The 16,383-nt window shown below is 44.0% G+C and overlaps 1 protein-coding gene across 1 annotated transcript in view; it reads left to right on the plus strand.

Moving 5' to 3' along the window:
• The window catches only part of ntrk3a (neurotrophic tyrosine kinase, receptor, type 3a), a 527,544-nt gene that overhangs the window by 420,917 nt on the left and 90,244 nt on the right, over window positions 1-16,383 (plus strand). Inside the window, exon 12 of the mRNA XM_060928492.1 lies at window positions 8,914-9,102. Within this exon, the coding sequence (XP_060784475.1) occupies window positions 8,914-9,102 (189 nt within the window). The remainder of the gene's footprint in view (window positions 1-8,913; window positions 9,103-16,383) is intronic.

The raw sequence follows: 16,383 nt of genomic DNA on the forward strand, positions 1-16,383 counted from the left end.
GATGATCCCCACGCCCCCCCTCTGGATTCCCACCCACTGTATGGATTGCCCGCCCAGCTCAAAAGTTGCCACCAAACATGGAAGTTGCGCTGTACATGGATGTGACAACACAGAAAGGAGTCTGTTTTTACTGCCGACGGGAGAGCCCCTGAAGACGCAGTGGCTTCATTTTATTTACTTCAATAATACGCCGTCGAGTCTACCTAAGACGGTGTATGTTTGTCGGAAGCATTTTCCTGATGAATGTTTCCACAACTTGGGACAGTACAGGGCAGGTTTTGCACATCAACTGTCACTGAAGCCTGGGTCCGTACCAAGCATCCCTGCCGCATCAGCCACAAACAGCGAACAAGTAAGTGTGTAACTGTTAAGTCGTTTTGCCGTGTTTTAAAATCGGTGCGTTAGCCTTGCAATGGCTGCATTAGCTGTGCAGCTAACCGCTTCCTGCAGTTAGCCAGGTACTCTGCGCTACAAAACCAAAAAGCATGCAGCATGCTCTGTTATAATAGCCAATCAAAACAGTTTTTACAAAGACACCCACATTCTTTTTTTTCAGTCACTCGTTCATTTTATTTGTTTGTTTGTTCAGTAAAAACCCAAACATTTGTTGAATTTATTTTATTTCCTCGCGTCGGACCTTAATGACGTCAGCGCGCGGTATTTTTCCCTTCGCGGTTTGTTCCTTCTCTCTCGCCATAGTAAGACACCCACATCCGCTTGTTCTGACCCACTGGAGGTAGCGTCACAGTGCTGTTAGCCAATCAGAGGTAACACGTTTACATGTCATGAATATTAATGATAAGACCCGCCCCCACCCTCTACCCTTCCCCGCCTCCTGCTTCACATTAGCAAAACGACGCACTGGGAAAAGTGCTGAAATGGGGCTTTCTCCCAGGAGGCTATATCTACGTGCCGAGGGTTCATTTCGAGAAAGGCTGCGGATATAACATCCGGAAACCTCCACGAGCCCGTTTAAAGCATCAACAAACCACCATGCCATGGGTCCTTTAAGAATAAATTGGAATTGTAGCTCAGAAAAAAAAGTTAAGAAAAAAACAAATAATTTAAAATGTTAAGTAGTGCAACAAATAACATTTTAAGTAAATATAAAGTAAAATTTTGCAGTATGCTTTTTATAATGTTTCCACCTAAAGTTAAATTTCATATTTCAACCAACAGGTGGTAAGAAGTTAAAAAATAAAGAAAGAAATTGCTCTTTTCTTTCAGGAAAGTGATTCACCAGAGCTGCTTTACTTTACTGTTTTTAATCACAGTTCATTTCATTTTTAAAATCTGAATTAAATAACCTTAAATAACCATGTAGATATTTTATTTCACCAATGAGTTGCTTGTTTAGCGAAACAGACCCAAATTATTTAAGAAGGAAAAAGAGTAAAAGTTGCGTCTGCTTTTATTTTTTATTGGAGGATTTTCCTGTTTCGAGTCTCCGAAGCTGAACTCGCGGCTGCGTTTGATTTATTTCTGTTCAGTGTTCCATTAACAGACTTCAACATTTACATTAATTGCTTTCTGAGGGCATTACACATCCCACGTGCATTTACAGGAGAGCTGCCATGTGTGAAACGTGTGTTATGTTCAATGTTAAACGACTTTATTGCTTGCTTTAATATGCAGCGCAATACGTCACTTTAATTAGAGATAATCGCACGGTGTATGTGTGTGTGTGTGTGTGTGTGTGTGTGTGTGTGTGATGATTTGACTAACGTTGGAGGTAATTGGTGTGTTGAAGGCTTCGAAACAATAACCTCTAATCATGTTCTGTAATTTGCACACCGCTACTTTAACCTGCAGTCGGGATTATGATTATTATAATTAACACAATCCAAAGAGGATTTTAAGTTAATACTAAGAGAATTTATTTAATACTTTGCTGAAGGATTAATTTTGTTTTCCCGAAACCTGCCGTGTAGTGCAGGTTGAGGTGTAATTACTGCTCAGAGCGGTCCTGCTTTTCTCCAACTGATTAGAAAAATATTACACACATCATTATTCAGAGGAACTCAGGCGGAACTACAGACTTCAATACAATTCAGAAGTTAACAATGCTAACAGGGGGCGGGGCTTGTCTGAAACAGAGGGGTCATTTTATTGAGCGATTATCAGCTCAAGTCCTTCGCTCCTGTCTGACAAATTGACATAACGGCAATATGTCATGCTGGAATCTTCACTCACTGGCCACTTTATTAGGAACACCCATCAATCCAACTCAAGAGCTTCAGTTAATGTTCAAACATCAGAATGGGAAAAACTGTGATCTCAATTTTTGTGTGGCTTTCTGTCACTGTGGTCTGGGTGTTGGTTTGATCCAGATGGACTGGTTTGAGTATTTCAGAAGCTGCTGATCTCCTGGGGTTTTCACACACAACAGTCTCTAGAGTTTACACAGAATGGTGCAGAAAACAAAAAACACTGAGTGAGTGAGCGACAGTTCTGTGGGTGGAAACAAACGCCTTGTTGATAAGAGAGGGTCAGAGGGAAATGGACAGATTGGAAGGATATAGTAACTCATATAATCACTCTTTACAACCGCGGTGAGCAGAAAAGCATCTCAGCATGCAACAGCAGAACAGAAGAACACACTGGGTTCCACTCCTGCAGCCAAGAACAGGGATCTTAGAACCAACAACATATTCCTATTAAAGTGGCCACTGAGTGTGTTTGTTTTGGCTAAAAATACACTAAATAAAATATGGAATGTCATTTGAGGCCAATGTCACATAAGTACAACACTTCATTAATTCATATTATTATTATTATCCATACAGGAGACTTTTTCAATGGAATAAAAACGTGTTCTATTCCCTTCTAGCGGGTTTCATTCATTTGGTTTGATAGCATGCAATATTGTTAGCATATCACTTATCATACGTGTATTACGTCACTCTACCCAATGGAGAATGAGCATTGAAAATGGTTTGATATCGCATGGTTGTCAAGACAACATGACGTCACACATCAGAGACATAAAACTTGCGTGCTAGTGACCGACTATGACAATTTGTAAACAAACATGGCCGCCAGGTTTGCTTCATTAAATACGGACGATTTTGAGAGAATTTTGAAAGAGAAAGACGTGTTGAACACCCAAAAGGAATGCATAATAATAATAATAATAATAATAATAATAATAATAATGGCTTTTATTCGTGGTCTATCAGTTATATTCCATTCAGCTCCTCGTCTTTGGCTTGTTCAGTATCACGCTCAATGAATGGAATATATCTGATAGACCACAAAAAAAGCTAATTTGATTTAAATACCATCACTTTAAAATCATTAAACAAATTATGATAAATTTACTGATGAAAGTACTGAGTTTCTCTGTAAGCGTAGCTGATGAGTGCTTGGTCAGATTATCCTTCACACCCGTGAGCACAGTTTCATTACAGCATCGAATTAACACAAACTCTGACTTTATTTCATTCAACAACTTAAAAATGTGATAAGTTCACCTTCATTCCACACACATTACAATTTCATAACCTCATAGCTTCATTAATAATAATAATAATAATAATAATAATAATAAATGTAAAACAGTAGTTTGCAATGGATCAAGTGCTATTCTATGATCTGCTGTGTAATGAGTGTGAAAGGAGTTTTTGTTCAATTAAACCAGTGATTAATGTCATCATTACGACTCGGACTGTTCACACGGTGATATAACGGACGTCTGAGACTTTCATTAGATTCATTTCAACACTCGCCTGAACTTCTCATTCAGATATCGTCATATTACATTTTTATTTTTCATTCTTAAATCATCAACGCTGTTAGGTTACACAAATTGCTTTCAAGAACTAAGGGGGGGGGGGGGGGGGGTGCTATTTCCTTCTTCAGTTTCTATGTTCTATCCAGATTGTTTGTGTGTTTGTTTGTTTGAGGTTTGAATGTGAGTATTTGAGTTTAAAGACAGCAGTCAGGATCATTTAGGACTCTACATTAATAACATCATCAATATTGTACTTTTTCAACCTATAGGACCAAGAGGGTGCCATTACTTTACCTAGGTCCCGCTTTCTATATGCAAGCACACCACAAAACTTCATGTAATAAATAATGATTTATGCGGCCTGTGATGTGAACTTCATAGAAAACAAGATCCTATTTACACTTACAGGATATTTGTTTAAAATTGAAATATAATTCTTTATTTGAATAATAATTATTCAGTTATTGTTATTTCTTACTGAATATGAATTATTTTCTTCTTTTTTATTTTATTAATTTTATTGTTTTTTTAATATAGCCTATATTTCACAATTCTACAAACATTTTATATTTGTCTCATTTCTTTGCATTTATTCTATTACATAATTAATTAATTATATTTCTTGATTGTACAGCACTTTGAGCTCCCAGGTGTATGGAACGTACTCTATAAACACATTATTATTATTATTATTATTATTATTATTATTATTATTATTATTTTCCCTCCTAAGGAGAAGCCATGCACTATGAAGCCATGGACTCGACTCTTTCTCCTGGTAATCTGCTCTTCTTGGTCATGAAGTGAATGGAAAGCCAAAAGGGATGTTGGGAATTATTGATTGATTGATTGATTGATTGATTGATTGATTGATTGACCATATAAGGTCTGTTCTAACCATTTTCCTGATTTCTCGTATTAACCTTTATTGCACTTTGTGGTGTGACTCAGTATTTCTAATTAAACAGAGAGATAAGCGAGTATAACGAGCGAGCTGCTTATCTGACCTGGTCATTTGGCAGCCTGATAAATGCAGCCTTTTGTCTTCGAGTTTAAAACTAATTACTTTTTTTTTTTTACTCCCAGGTCTCTGTTTAAGAATGACATCATGACGAAGTGTAAAATTCTGTCCAATAGTCTGTGTTTATAGACACAGAGGACTGAGATGGTTTGATCTCGTCAGGATGTGATGTATGCCCTGTAGGGAGGAGTTTACAGTTTATGAGTTCTTTACTTTCCTTTAAGAGAGAAAAGAGACGCTTTTGAGGGAAGGACTGTTTATCACTGCTGTTACGTAAGTGAGAGCAAAAACATTAAATGCAACGATAAAGAGATAAAAACTGATGGCACTGTTTTAATACGTAGAACAGGAATCACTGGTACAGTACGCTCCTGTAGTATAAGAGGAATAAAACACCTGGGGCCGTGCTGTTCGAGGAAAATAATTAACGTCAGGATGGAGACAGGGACCCTGCTTCATCACACCACAGCATCGGTGATTAGTTTCCTATAAAATCCTGGGGGGGCAGACAGACAGGAGAGAGAGAGAGAGAGAGAGAGAGAGACAGACAGACAGACAAACAGACATACAGGAGAGAGAGAGAGAGACAGACAGGAGGGAGAGACAGGAGAAACAGACAGACAGACAGGAGAAAGAGACAGACAGACAGGAGAGAGAAAGAGAGAGAGAGAGACTGACAGGAGAGAGAAAGAGAGAGAGAGAGAGACTGACAGGAGGGAGAGAGAAATGGGGAGAGAGAGAGCGAGACAGACAGGAGGGAGAGAGAAATGGGGACAGACAGACAGGAGAGAGAGAAATGGGGCAAAGGGAGACAGACAGACAGAGGAGAGAGAGGGAGAGACAGACAGAAAGACAGACGGGAGAGAGAAATGGGGCAGAGAGAGAGAGAGAGAGTGTATGTGTGTGTACACTGGATACTGAAAATGCATCTTGATTCTGTTCTGAAATGCACAGTTGAGACGAATTAATTTTAAAATCACATTACAAACCACACAGGAGAGACACTCTGTGTGTGTGTGTGTGTGTGTGTGTGTGTGTGTGTGTGTGTGTGTGTGTGTGTGTGCTGTCTTCTCCTCTCTCCTTCTCGGAGATTGAGTCTGGCAGAAGGCTGATGTGTTTGTTATGCTGCGTGACCTCTCCATCTTCACTGAAGTGTGTGTGTGTGTGTGTGTGTGTGAGAGAGAGAGAGAGAGTGAGTGAGTGTAGCTGTATTTCCTCTTTGTGTACACCAGTATAGCCGACCTTTATTCTGTTGATAAATAGTTTTACGAGAATAAATCTCACACCCTGCGGCTCAGACTCATTCTGTTCAGCTGAATGTGAATTCATCTGAAGTTTACGTTCTTAGTTTAGCACTGGAGCTGTGATGCTAATGTCGCTAACAGGGATAGGTCACAAGTTGCCAACTTCCAAATGCTGATCCGTTTGTGAAGTGATGCCGGAGTGATCAGCGAACGATCAACGACAGTGAAATCAAAAATAATAATAATAATGGTGGTGAAATATACCATTTCCAATCAACATTTCGGCTTATTTTTATGACATTTCCATTGGTATCAAAACTTGTAAGTGGATGGTGTATCTGCTGACAGTTAATAATAGCACATGTTTAGCGTCTCATATCACCGAGCTGTGTTTATGTTGGTGGGTAACGACCTCAACATGTGATAAATCACACATTGGTCTTAGATCAGTACAGACATTGGGCTGTTATCAGCCGACACGAGAGTTGATCAGAAATAAGTTCAACCCTCTGGGGTCTGAGGGTATTTTCTGACACTAATGATTTTAGTATGCTCTGATTTTGTTGTCAATTTCAATAAATCTCAGCAGTATTTTTAGTCATATGACTTTTTTGTGTTCAGCACAAGTTCAGCTACAGTAATATCTCTGTAGTCTGTAGGTCATGATTTTACTTAAAAAAAATAACAGATACATGAAGGTTTTGTAAAAAGCAGTTTTAAAACTGTGTTGGAATGTGTGAAAAAACATGACCTTCCCCGTTGTGACTTGACCTGATGGGATTAAGAGATGGCAGTGGGAGGGGTTTTCACTCTTCTCATTGAATACCCCTCCCACTGCCAAACCGTTATCCCAAAACAATAGGACTTTTTTTTTTGTCACTTGAGGTGATTCTGTTCAGTCTGAGGAATGGATCGAGCACAAAAACTTAAATCTGCTCCAGTGATTTGGAGAATTAACTGGCCATCAAAAACATTTATGTCCTATCGTTTTGGGATAAAGGGTTGGCAGTGGGAGGGGTATTCAATGAGAAGAGTAAAAAATTCCATTCCATTCAATGAGAAAAGTGAAAACCCCTCCCAAGCCATCTCTTAATCCCATCAGGTCAAGTGATCAAAACGGTTTGAAAGAGAAGCCAATTGAAACCGAAAGAGTGAAAGTGATTATCATGGAGTTACCATGGGAACAGTCTTTTATGAACGTGTAAGTGTGCGCTCAGCGCTCCGACTCCGGTGTGACTGAGGAAAGTGACAAGTTTTATGTTTCATCTAATTTAGGTAATTTAATAACTATAATATTATTTGTCAGTGGACACATAGGAAAGTGTAAAGTATAAAGTTTCTGTCAAAATGTTTATCGTGCTTGTATGATAAAAAACACGAAGATATTTATCTAAATACATGACCTACTCATTCTAAACCTGCCGAACTTTGCCAGTGAAGCTCTCGACCCCAGAGGGTTAATCCTCATGCAGGGACACACCCACATTTTTAACAACAGGTTTTAAACAATTTTATATTTGTAAACCACAAGAAAAAAACTGTACCATGATGAACGGTCCCAACTCTCGTCATCTGGTCATTTGGAAAAAAATCATTTTTTTTCCCCTAGAATTTAAGTTGAATAAATAATACTATATCTGATAACTCTCGGCTACAGACTTTAATTCCGAACAAATCCCTAAATCTCCAGAGTACATTACACCATAGAATGGAGGTGGAGGTGAAGGAGAAAATACACGCTTTGGTTGATGAAATATTGACCTGCACAAACCTTCCTGCAGTGTCCAGCTTCGGCTCCAAAGGGAGTCGTTTACTCTCAGGGGAACATCGAACTTCTGACGGAATCTCAGACCTGACTGGGTGAAATTAATTTACGGGAATACAAACTGTCCCAGGTCTCCCCTGTCCTGAGTCTCCCTGTTAGACTTGCGGACTCATACATTTATATCGTAAAGCATTACTTGTTTGACTCTTATCACTCTATAACACGTCCTGGAAAAGGACGTATCCTGGAGGCGGCACGGTGGTGTAGTGGTTAGCACGGTCGCCTCACAGCAAGAAGGTTCTGGGTTCGAGCCCCGTGGCCGGCGAGGGCCTTTCTGTGCGGAGTTTGCATGTTCTCCCCGTGTCTGCGTGGGTTTCCTCCGGGTGCTCCGGTTTCCCCCACAGTCCAAAGACATGCAGTTAGGTTGATGTGGGGCGGCCTTGGGCTGAGGTGCCCTTGAGCGAGGTACGGAACCCCTGACTGCTCCCCAGGCGCTCTGGTGTGGCTGCCCACTGCTCTGAGTGTGTGTGTGTGTGTGTGTGTGTTCACTGCTTCAGATGGGTTAAATGCAGAGGATGAATTTCACTGTGCTTGAAGTGTGCATGTGACGAATAAAGGTTTCTTCTAAAAAAGATCTGGAGAAGATTGTAAAGACCCGCTCCGTTTTTTGTGGGTAATATGTTCTGTGCTAGCAGCAGTCACTGTGAGATTGGACCAGTGGTAATTTCCTCAGATGGTGTGTTTACAGACGGCAGAATCGCCGGCTCTCGGCGCCGATCAACAGGGCTGACTTATCGGCAACTTTAATCTCAATCCTGACACATCAGTGACATCACTCTTTACATTTCTCTGATGTGGGTTTTCTCATGGCTTGGGTCATGAGAAAACCCACATCACTTGGGTCAGCGGGGTCGGGTTTCATTTCATCAGATGTGGGTCACTTGGGAGATCTGACAAGTAATGGAGGTGTGATGCTCTCTCTCTCCCCTCTTTCTCTCTGTCTCTCTCCTCTCTCCCCTTTCTCTCTCCCATCCCTCTCTCTCTCTTTCTCTCTCTCCTCTCTCTCTCTCCTCTCTATCTCTTTCCTCTCTCTCTCCCCTCTGTCTCTTTGTCTCTCTCTTCCCTCTCTCTCTCTCTCTCTCTCTCTCAGGTCCTGTAGCTGTGATTAGTGGAGAAGAAGACAGCGCCAGTCCCCTCCATCATGTTAATCACGGTATTTTAAGCCCATGCACATTGGATGCTGGACCCGATGCCGTCGTCATCGGTATGACCCGAATCCCTGTCATCGAAAATCCACAGTACTTCCGTCACGGCCACAACTGCAACAAACCTGCGACATGTAAGTTTGGAGAAAAGCCGTGTAGCGCCGTGTTTATCCCTCTCTGTTCTATGTTTCATCACAGAACATCTCCATGACGATACTGTCATTTATTTCAGATGGTATTTGTTTAAAGGTAATCAGTATAAGTCCTGCTGGTGGAAATGAAACAATGTCCAGTGGTTTTCCTGTTAGAAGTATGAGGCCACGCCTCCTGCACTGAGACTGACAGCAAATAGACCACACCTCCTTCACTGATACTGAGAGGCACAGATGCCACACGTTTCTCACTAAGACTGACAGATACAGAGGCCACGTCCTCTTCTGCGACTCTAACAGATACAGAGGCCACACCCCCTTCTGTGACACTGACATATACAGAGGCCACGTCTTCTTCAGGGATTGAAATTGAAGCCATGCCCCCATTCAGTGACACGAACAGATACAGAGGTCACACCTCCTTCAGTTACACTAATAAATACAGAAGCCACACCTCCTTCAGTGATCGATATCAAGGCCATGGCTCCTTCAGTGACACTGACAGATACAGAGGCCACTCCTACGTCACTGAGACTGACATCAAATAGACCCCACCTCCTTCAGTGACACTGACAGATACAGAAGCCACAACTCCTTCAGTGACACTGACAGATAGAGGTCACACCTCCTTCAGTTACACTAATAAATACAGAAGCCACACCTCCTTCAGTGATCGATATCAAGGCCATGGCTCCTTCAGTGACACTGACAGATACAGAGGCCACTCCTACTTCACTGAGGCTGACTTCAAATAGGCCCCACCTCCTTCAGTGACACTGACAGATACAGATACAGAGGCCACTCCTACTTCACTGAGGCTGACTTCAAATAGGCCCCACCTCCTTCAGTGACACTGACAGATACAGAGGCCACTCCTACTTCACTGAGGCTGACTTCAAATAGGCCCCACCTCCTTCAGTGATACTAAGAGACAAAGAGGCCACTCCTACTTCACTGAGGCTGACTTCAAATAGGCCCCACCTCCTTCAGTGATACTAAGAGACAAAGAGGCCACATCTTCTTAACTAAGACTGACAGATACAGTCTTTCATAAGGCATGGCAGACACAGAGGCCACACCTCCTTCAACAACAGATAAAGCGGCCACACCTCCATCAGTGACACTGACAGAAAGAGAAGTCACGCCTGCTTTACTGAAACTGTATTCTGCACGTGCCCCCTTCACTGTGACTGACAGACACCGAGGCCACGCCCCTTTTGTCCCGAACAGAACAGGAAGTGTATGAATGGAGCACTTTTCAGGATTTGTTGCTGTTCCGTCCTTGTCCAGTATGTTTTTACAGCACACTTAAGGAGTGTGTAAATCTCTCTGGGCCGCTCTGTTTCGGAGTCGTTCACTTTTACAGAGCTGTCACAGTCTGAAGGAGAGAAATGAAGTCAAGTTTAAATTTAGGATCTGGAGGACTTCATGGGGGAAAGATGGAGGAAGAAGAAGAGGAGAGAAAGAGAATGGAGCGAGGTGTGTAATTGCGATACTGTTTTCAAAATCCTGTGCATTACTGATAAAATTTTAACCCCAGGGGTGGATTAGTAACTCCTGGACTTCCTGTTTCCAACTTCCAATCCAAATTCTCTTGGTTTTCTGTCTCTAACCATCTGGGAATAACCTGCTTTTATGGTTTATAGTCTTCTCTGGTTTACAGTGTGTTGTCCCTGGAGGTAGATTTCCATTTCTTACTCCTTCTCTTTTCCCCCTTTCATCTTAGTTTTTCTCTTCTTTCCATCCTGGTTCTTCATCTTCTCATCTTCCTTCTCTCTCCTCTTCCCTTTATCTTTATGAAAATTTGATGGAATTGATGGTCTGATTAGCTTTAGCGTATCTGGTCTGTTTGATCAGAGTGTACAGATGAGGAAGTGTGTGGATTAAATAGGCGGACAATTAAGTGCCAAATGCAACTAGGTAATTAAATATTAATGATAATTAAGAAATGGTTAAAAAATCCTGATCCATCCTGATGCCTTATTTCTGTCTGGAGTCAACTTCAGTAAAATAGACATCATGTTAAAGGTGCTGACTGCAAAGTCATCTGAAATGTTTAAGTTTTTTATCGTGCATGGCATTTTCCTTTGTCTCTCAAGAACAATACCATGCGGATGGGACGGGATCATTTTGATGTCCTGAGGGTCGCTTTTCTCCGCTTTGGGACTGTTTTCGTCCCTCTTGAGGTAAGCAATATGGTCCTATGGAAACAGGTAACAGCTGAACGCGAGGGAGGAGCTTTAACTAATTACCAAAACTATGGAACTGTGTCACACCAAGATGGCGACGTGCGGAAAACATCGTGACTCTGCATCGACCTCGGAGAGTTTTGAGTCACAGGGATGTAATTTGTGGTTGACGTTCGCCAATAGAGCCGTGAAACAAAAGACATTTTTATATATTTTCTCTGTTCCTGCTTTTGTGTTATCATTTCTTTTCTGTAAGATCAAAACATGAGGTGTGTAACTCCATACTTGCTACTGTCGAGTCGAGCCCATGCATTCTAAGGCTAAGATAGCTAAGCGCTCGCTAGAATGATTTAGTTATCTGTCCAGAAAAATGACACGTCATCTAACCTTGCTCTATCTTGCAGTTGCACTCACTAGGCAGGCTTTCCTTTCCTTTCCTTTCCTTTCCTTTCCTTTTCTGCTGGAGGGAGAGCCGAGTCCGCCATGTTTGCCCACGCTAACTTGTTTTGGTTAATAGTAGGTTAAACACGCCCCACAGTGGTCACGTGATGTGATATTGTTGCTCACTTGCTTTGGCAATCTCCAGAATTGTAAAATCGTAAAAATACAGGATCCTTTTTATCTCGGCAAAACATTTCCACACAGGATACAGTGTGTGTGTGTGTGTGTGTGTGTGTGTGCGCAGCAGTGAAAAACTCCAACAGAAATAGAACATTTTACCCAGAATTCAACTTTGCAATCAGAACTTTTAAATAAATTGTGCAGATCATATTGTATGTTAATTGTAAATGTTTGTGCGAGTTGTGTTAGCAGTTTCTCTGTATTTAATAGAAAACAAGCTGCAATTAAAGCTACAGGTGCTAACGCCGAACATTAGAAAAAAATAATTAAAAATTGCACACCCAGCTACAAATCATGATCAAAATCCTTCGCAATAAGTATTTGGTTCTTTAGCTGAACTACTCATAAATTTCACAGTGTAGCTGAACGTTGGACCATTGGCAGCCATTTTGAACAAACAGAGTCACTTTTTTTCTTCATGGCTGTGCCTCATAGGCCCCGCCCCCAACTCTTAAAGGCATAGTTGTAGCATAAAAGCGAGAAGTGTGTGCAGTTGATATAAATTTCTTGCATAACTTTGACAAAATGATGTTGTCTAAAATTACTATATAAAGAGACAGAAACAATTTTGCTTGAGATTGATTTCTCACTAGCTGTTAGCTACATTAGCAAAAGTAAAGAATTAAATTCAGGACACGGAATAATCCATCATGACGACTGATTTTTTCCCTCATTAATTAACCTTTGAGGATGTTAAATACAATTTACAATGGTAAATTCTGATAAAGCTTACCAGGTGTGCACCAGGTGTTATTGAACAGTACGTATTCATGCTATATGACCACGCCCCTTTTATACCTCCGAGACATTTAACGATCTGCTCCAGGTTTTGATCTGAACTGAAGATCTTACTGCTGTTCCAGGGGATCTCAGATATAAAGCTTTACAAGCTGCGAGCGCTCATTGCATAAGCTTGATAATTTTATACGCTAGTCTTTTGCTCATCGTGTTTGACCGCAGCTCTTTTCTGCAGACGCCACTGAAACTTTCCTTCTCCTTGAAGCTGGAGGGAGGAAAATGTAAGCGAGCAGAGCATTGAGATGAGAAATGATGCTTTGCTGCAGGCCAGCAGAGGCAATATCCTCTGTTCCGGCGTGCTGATACACAATCAAAACAGTGGCTCGAGGCCATGATTAACACCCCAGCAGTGTGTAAAGTGTCCAGGTTAGTCATTTTGTCCCGCATAGAGGAAATGGTGTGATCGGAATGCTGAGATAGAGGGTTATGACGTGTGGTCAAAGACAAGGAAAAATGGGTTTTAAAAAATTAGCCTGGTGTTAAGACCTAAAAATAAACCTTGTATTCTTCTTCTTCCTGAAATCAGAGCTTTGGATAATTTATATCTGAGAAACATGTCAGCTTCGGAAAATACAGCAATGTCAACTCAAATCATTCTGGATTTGAAATTAGCAAAAAAGGGCGAAAACTGAACAATTAGCATACATGCAGAGTTTCATATAATCAGCAGTCATGGGGTGGGGTTAGCGCTTATACTGTAGGTCTACGTAAATACACAATTTAGGGTGCTTTCACACCGCTAGTTCGATTATTTGGTCCACACCAGGCAGTAAAATTGTTATATTGTAGCATACAGACTGCGTGTGGTCCGCGTTCACACATGCAAACGAACCAAATTGGTCTGAATGACGTTTCGTCATCTTCCGATGGAAATAAGCACCAATTTGGACTTTCACAATGGAGCGACACGTTCACACACTGTTTCTTGCGCGGGTCCTTGCTTTTTATATCGTCAACATTATCCATTTCTGGCAAAATATCCAGTTCCGGGATGAGTCGCGGCTGCAGCTGGAGAACAATCTTCGGATATACTGGATTCACCGAAGGCGTATAGCGCGTCATTTCAGGCAGAGGAGACGCGCTATTTTCACCAATGCTGTCCTGCTGATGATGAGACAAGCACCTTTCCAAAGACCCACAAGGTAGGCTAGAGTCTGTTAGCCTGACAAGCCAGCCGGCTTTTACTGTAGAATCTGTTCTGCTGTAGGTTAATACAGGGCAATCTGAATTTCCCACTGACAGAATGCTGACAGAGCTGGAGCACGCGCATGTGCCTGATGCTGCTGTTTACAGGACGTTATAATGATCACATTGTGTAGATGCTCACATCATTATCTTTATCACATCACATCACATTATCTCTAGCCGCTTTATCCTTCTACAGGGTCGCAGGCAAGCTGGAGCCTATCCCAGCTGACTACGGGCGAAAGGCGGGGTACACCCTGGACAAGTCGCCAGGTCATCACAGGGCTGACACACAGACACAGACAACCATTCACACTCACATTCACACCTACGCTCAATTTAGAGTCACCAGTTAACCTAACCTGCATGTCTTTGGACTGTGGGGGAAACCGGAGCACCCGGAGGAAACCCACGCGGACACGGGGAGAACATGCAAACTCCACACAGAAAGGCCCTCGCCGGCCCCGGGGCTCGAACCCAGGACCTTCTTGCTGTGAGGCGACAGTGCTAACCACTACACCACCGTGCCGCCTCATTATCTTTATAGTTATAGTTATTAAAATAGTTACTATTCTTAGTGTGGGCAGCCTTTTACATTATATCCAGTGTAGACACACCCCACTTTTCAATTAAAAAATGTGCATATTATGCGTTGTGGCAGCGCGGGCATGGTCAAGCGCCGGTCTGTGACAGGAGGGTGGAGCCAGGGAAGGTGAGTGGCAGAATCGCTACACCTGACGGTAATTAACCTGTGTTTGTGTGTGTTTTCCCAGTAACCGCTCCCTATTTAAGGAGGCAGAGAGAGAGCAGAGGGAGCGCAACCCGGGATCAGATGAAGTGTGTGTGTGTGTGTGTGTATGAGATTACTCCGACTGAAAAGTTGTGAAAATAAATAGCCTTATCTGCCTCAAAGCGTTGTCCTGCCATCCTCTGTGCTCCACCCACACTCGATACGCGCTACAGTGGTGCTGAAACCTGGGATTAAGGTGGAGCACCAACACAGCAGCCCCCTGGAATCCTCCCCGTTCGCGGACTTGGTCCATGCCCTCGCCACGGCTCAGCAGAGCCAGCACCAGGCACTTGTCACGCTCCGAAAGGAGCAGGAGCGCCGCTTCGAAGCCCTGGTGCTGGCCCAGCAGGAAGATCGAGAGGCGTTCCGGCGTCTCCTCGCGTCGGCGGGGTCCACCAGCGCCCCGGCCGCGGGCCCGTCTCCCCTCACCTTGACCAAGATGGGCCCGCAGGACGACCCCGAGGCTTTCATCACATTGTTCGAGCAGGTCGCCGAAGCCTCGGGGTGGCCGATGGAGCAGCGCTCGGCGCGCCTCCTCCCCCTCCTGATGGGAGAGGCGCAGCTGGCCGCACTACAGCTCCCCGCCGACCGCCGGCTGGCCTACGCCGACCTTCGCCGGGCTGTCCTCCAGCGCGTGGGGCGCACGCCGGAGCAGCAGCGCCAGCGCTTCCATGCGCTGCAGATGGAGGAAGTCAGCAGCCCGTTCGCGTTCGGCCAGCAGCTCTGGGAAGCCTGCTGGCGGTGGCTGAGGGCCGAAGATCGCGACGCCGAGGGAATCATCGACCAGGTGGCGCTGGAACAGTTCATTGCCCGCTTACCAGCCAGAACCGCGGAGTGGGTCCAGTGCCACTGCCCGGCGTCGCTGGATCAGGCCGTGGGACTGGCGGAGGATCGTCTAGCGGCTGTTCCGGTGGCAGGACAGCAGACGACATCATCTTCTCTCTCCTCTTCTCTCTCTCTTTCTCCCCCCCTCCTCCCGTGTCCCGTCCTCGCCCCATTCCCCCACCACGGAGGCGGGGGCTGTCTCCACCCCAGCCGGCCCGCCGCACCTGTGGTGCCCTCCTGTTTCTCCCTTCGGTGTCTGTCTCTCCCCCCCCTCAGGTGAGTGAGCCTCAGAACACAGCTGCAGAGGGAAGGCTGGGCCGGTTTGCTGGCGCTGCGGGGAACAGGGCCACCTGCAGCAACAGTGTGCAGCGATGGAAGTGGGGGCGGTGGTGCGGATCCCCGACGCGCCAGAGGCTGCCCTCGATCGGGCCGGAGCGTATTGCATACCGGTAAGTGTACAAGGGGCTACATATCAGGTGTTGGTGGATTTGGGTTGCAATCAGACCTCGATCCGCCAAAGCCTGGTGCAAGACGAGGCATTGGGGGGAGCACAAGGGGTGAAGGTGTTGTGTGTGCACGGGGATATTCACAGCTACCCGTTGGTGTCGGTCCACATACATTTCAGAGGGGAAAAATCGATAGTGAAGGTGGCGGTTAATCCTCGCCTTACCCACTCTTTGATCTTGGGGACTGATTGGCCGGGATTTCGGGGTTTAATGGCACGCCTAGTAAAGAGTGGGTCCTGCTGGTTGACAGAGGAAGGTCCCGGTGTCGCTTTGGCTGGAGCTGCGGTCGCAGAGCCGTCTACGTCATCTCCGCGACAGAGTGAGGAGCCACCGGCCCCTCCTCTTTCTA

Source organism: Neoarius graeffei, chromosome 8 (genome assembly GCF_027579695.1).
Source record: "Neoarius graeffei isolate fNeoGra1 chromosome 8, fNeoGra1.pri, whole genome shotgun sequence".
NCBI classification, from domain to species: Eukaryota; Metazoa; Chordata; class Actinopteri; order Siluriformes; family Ariidae; genus Neoarius; species Neoarius graeffei.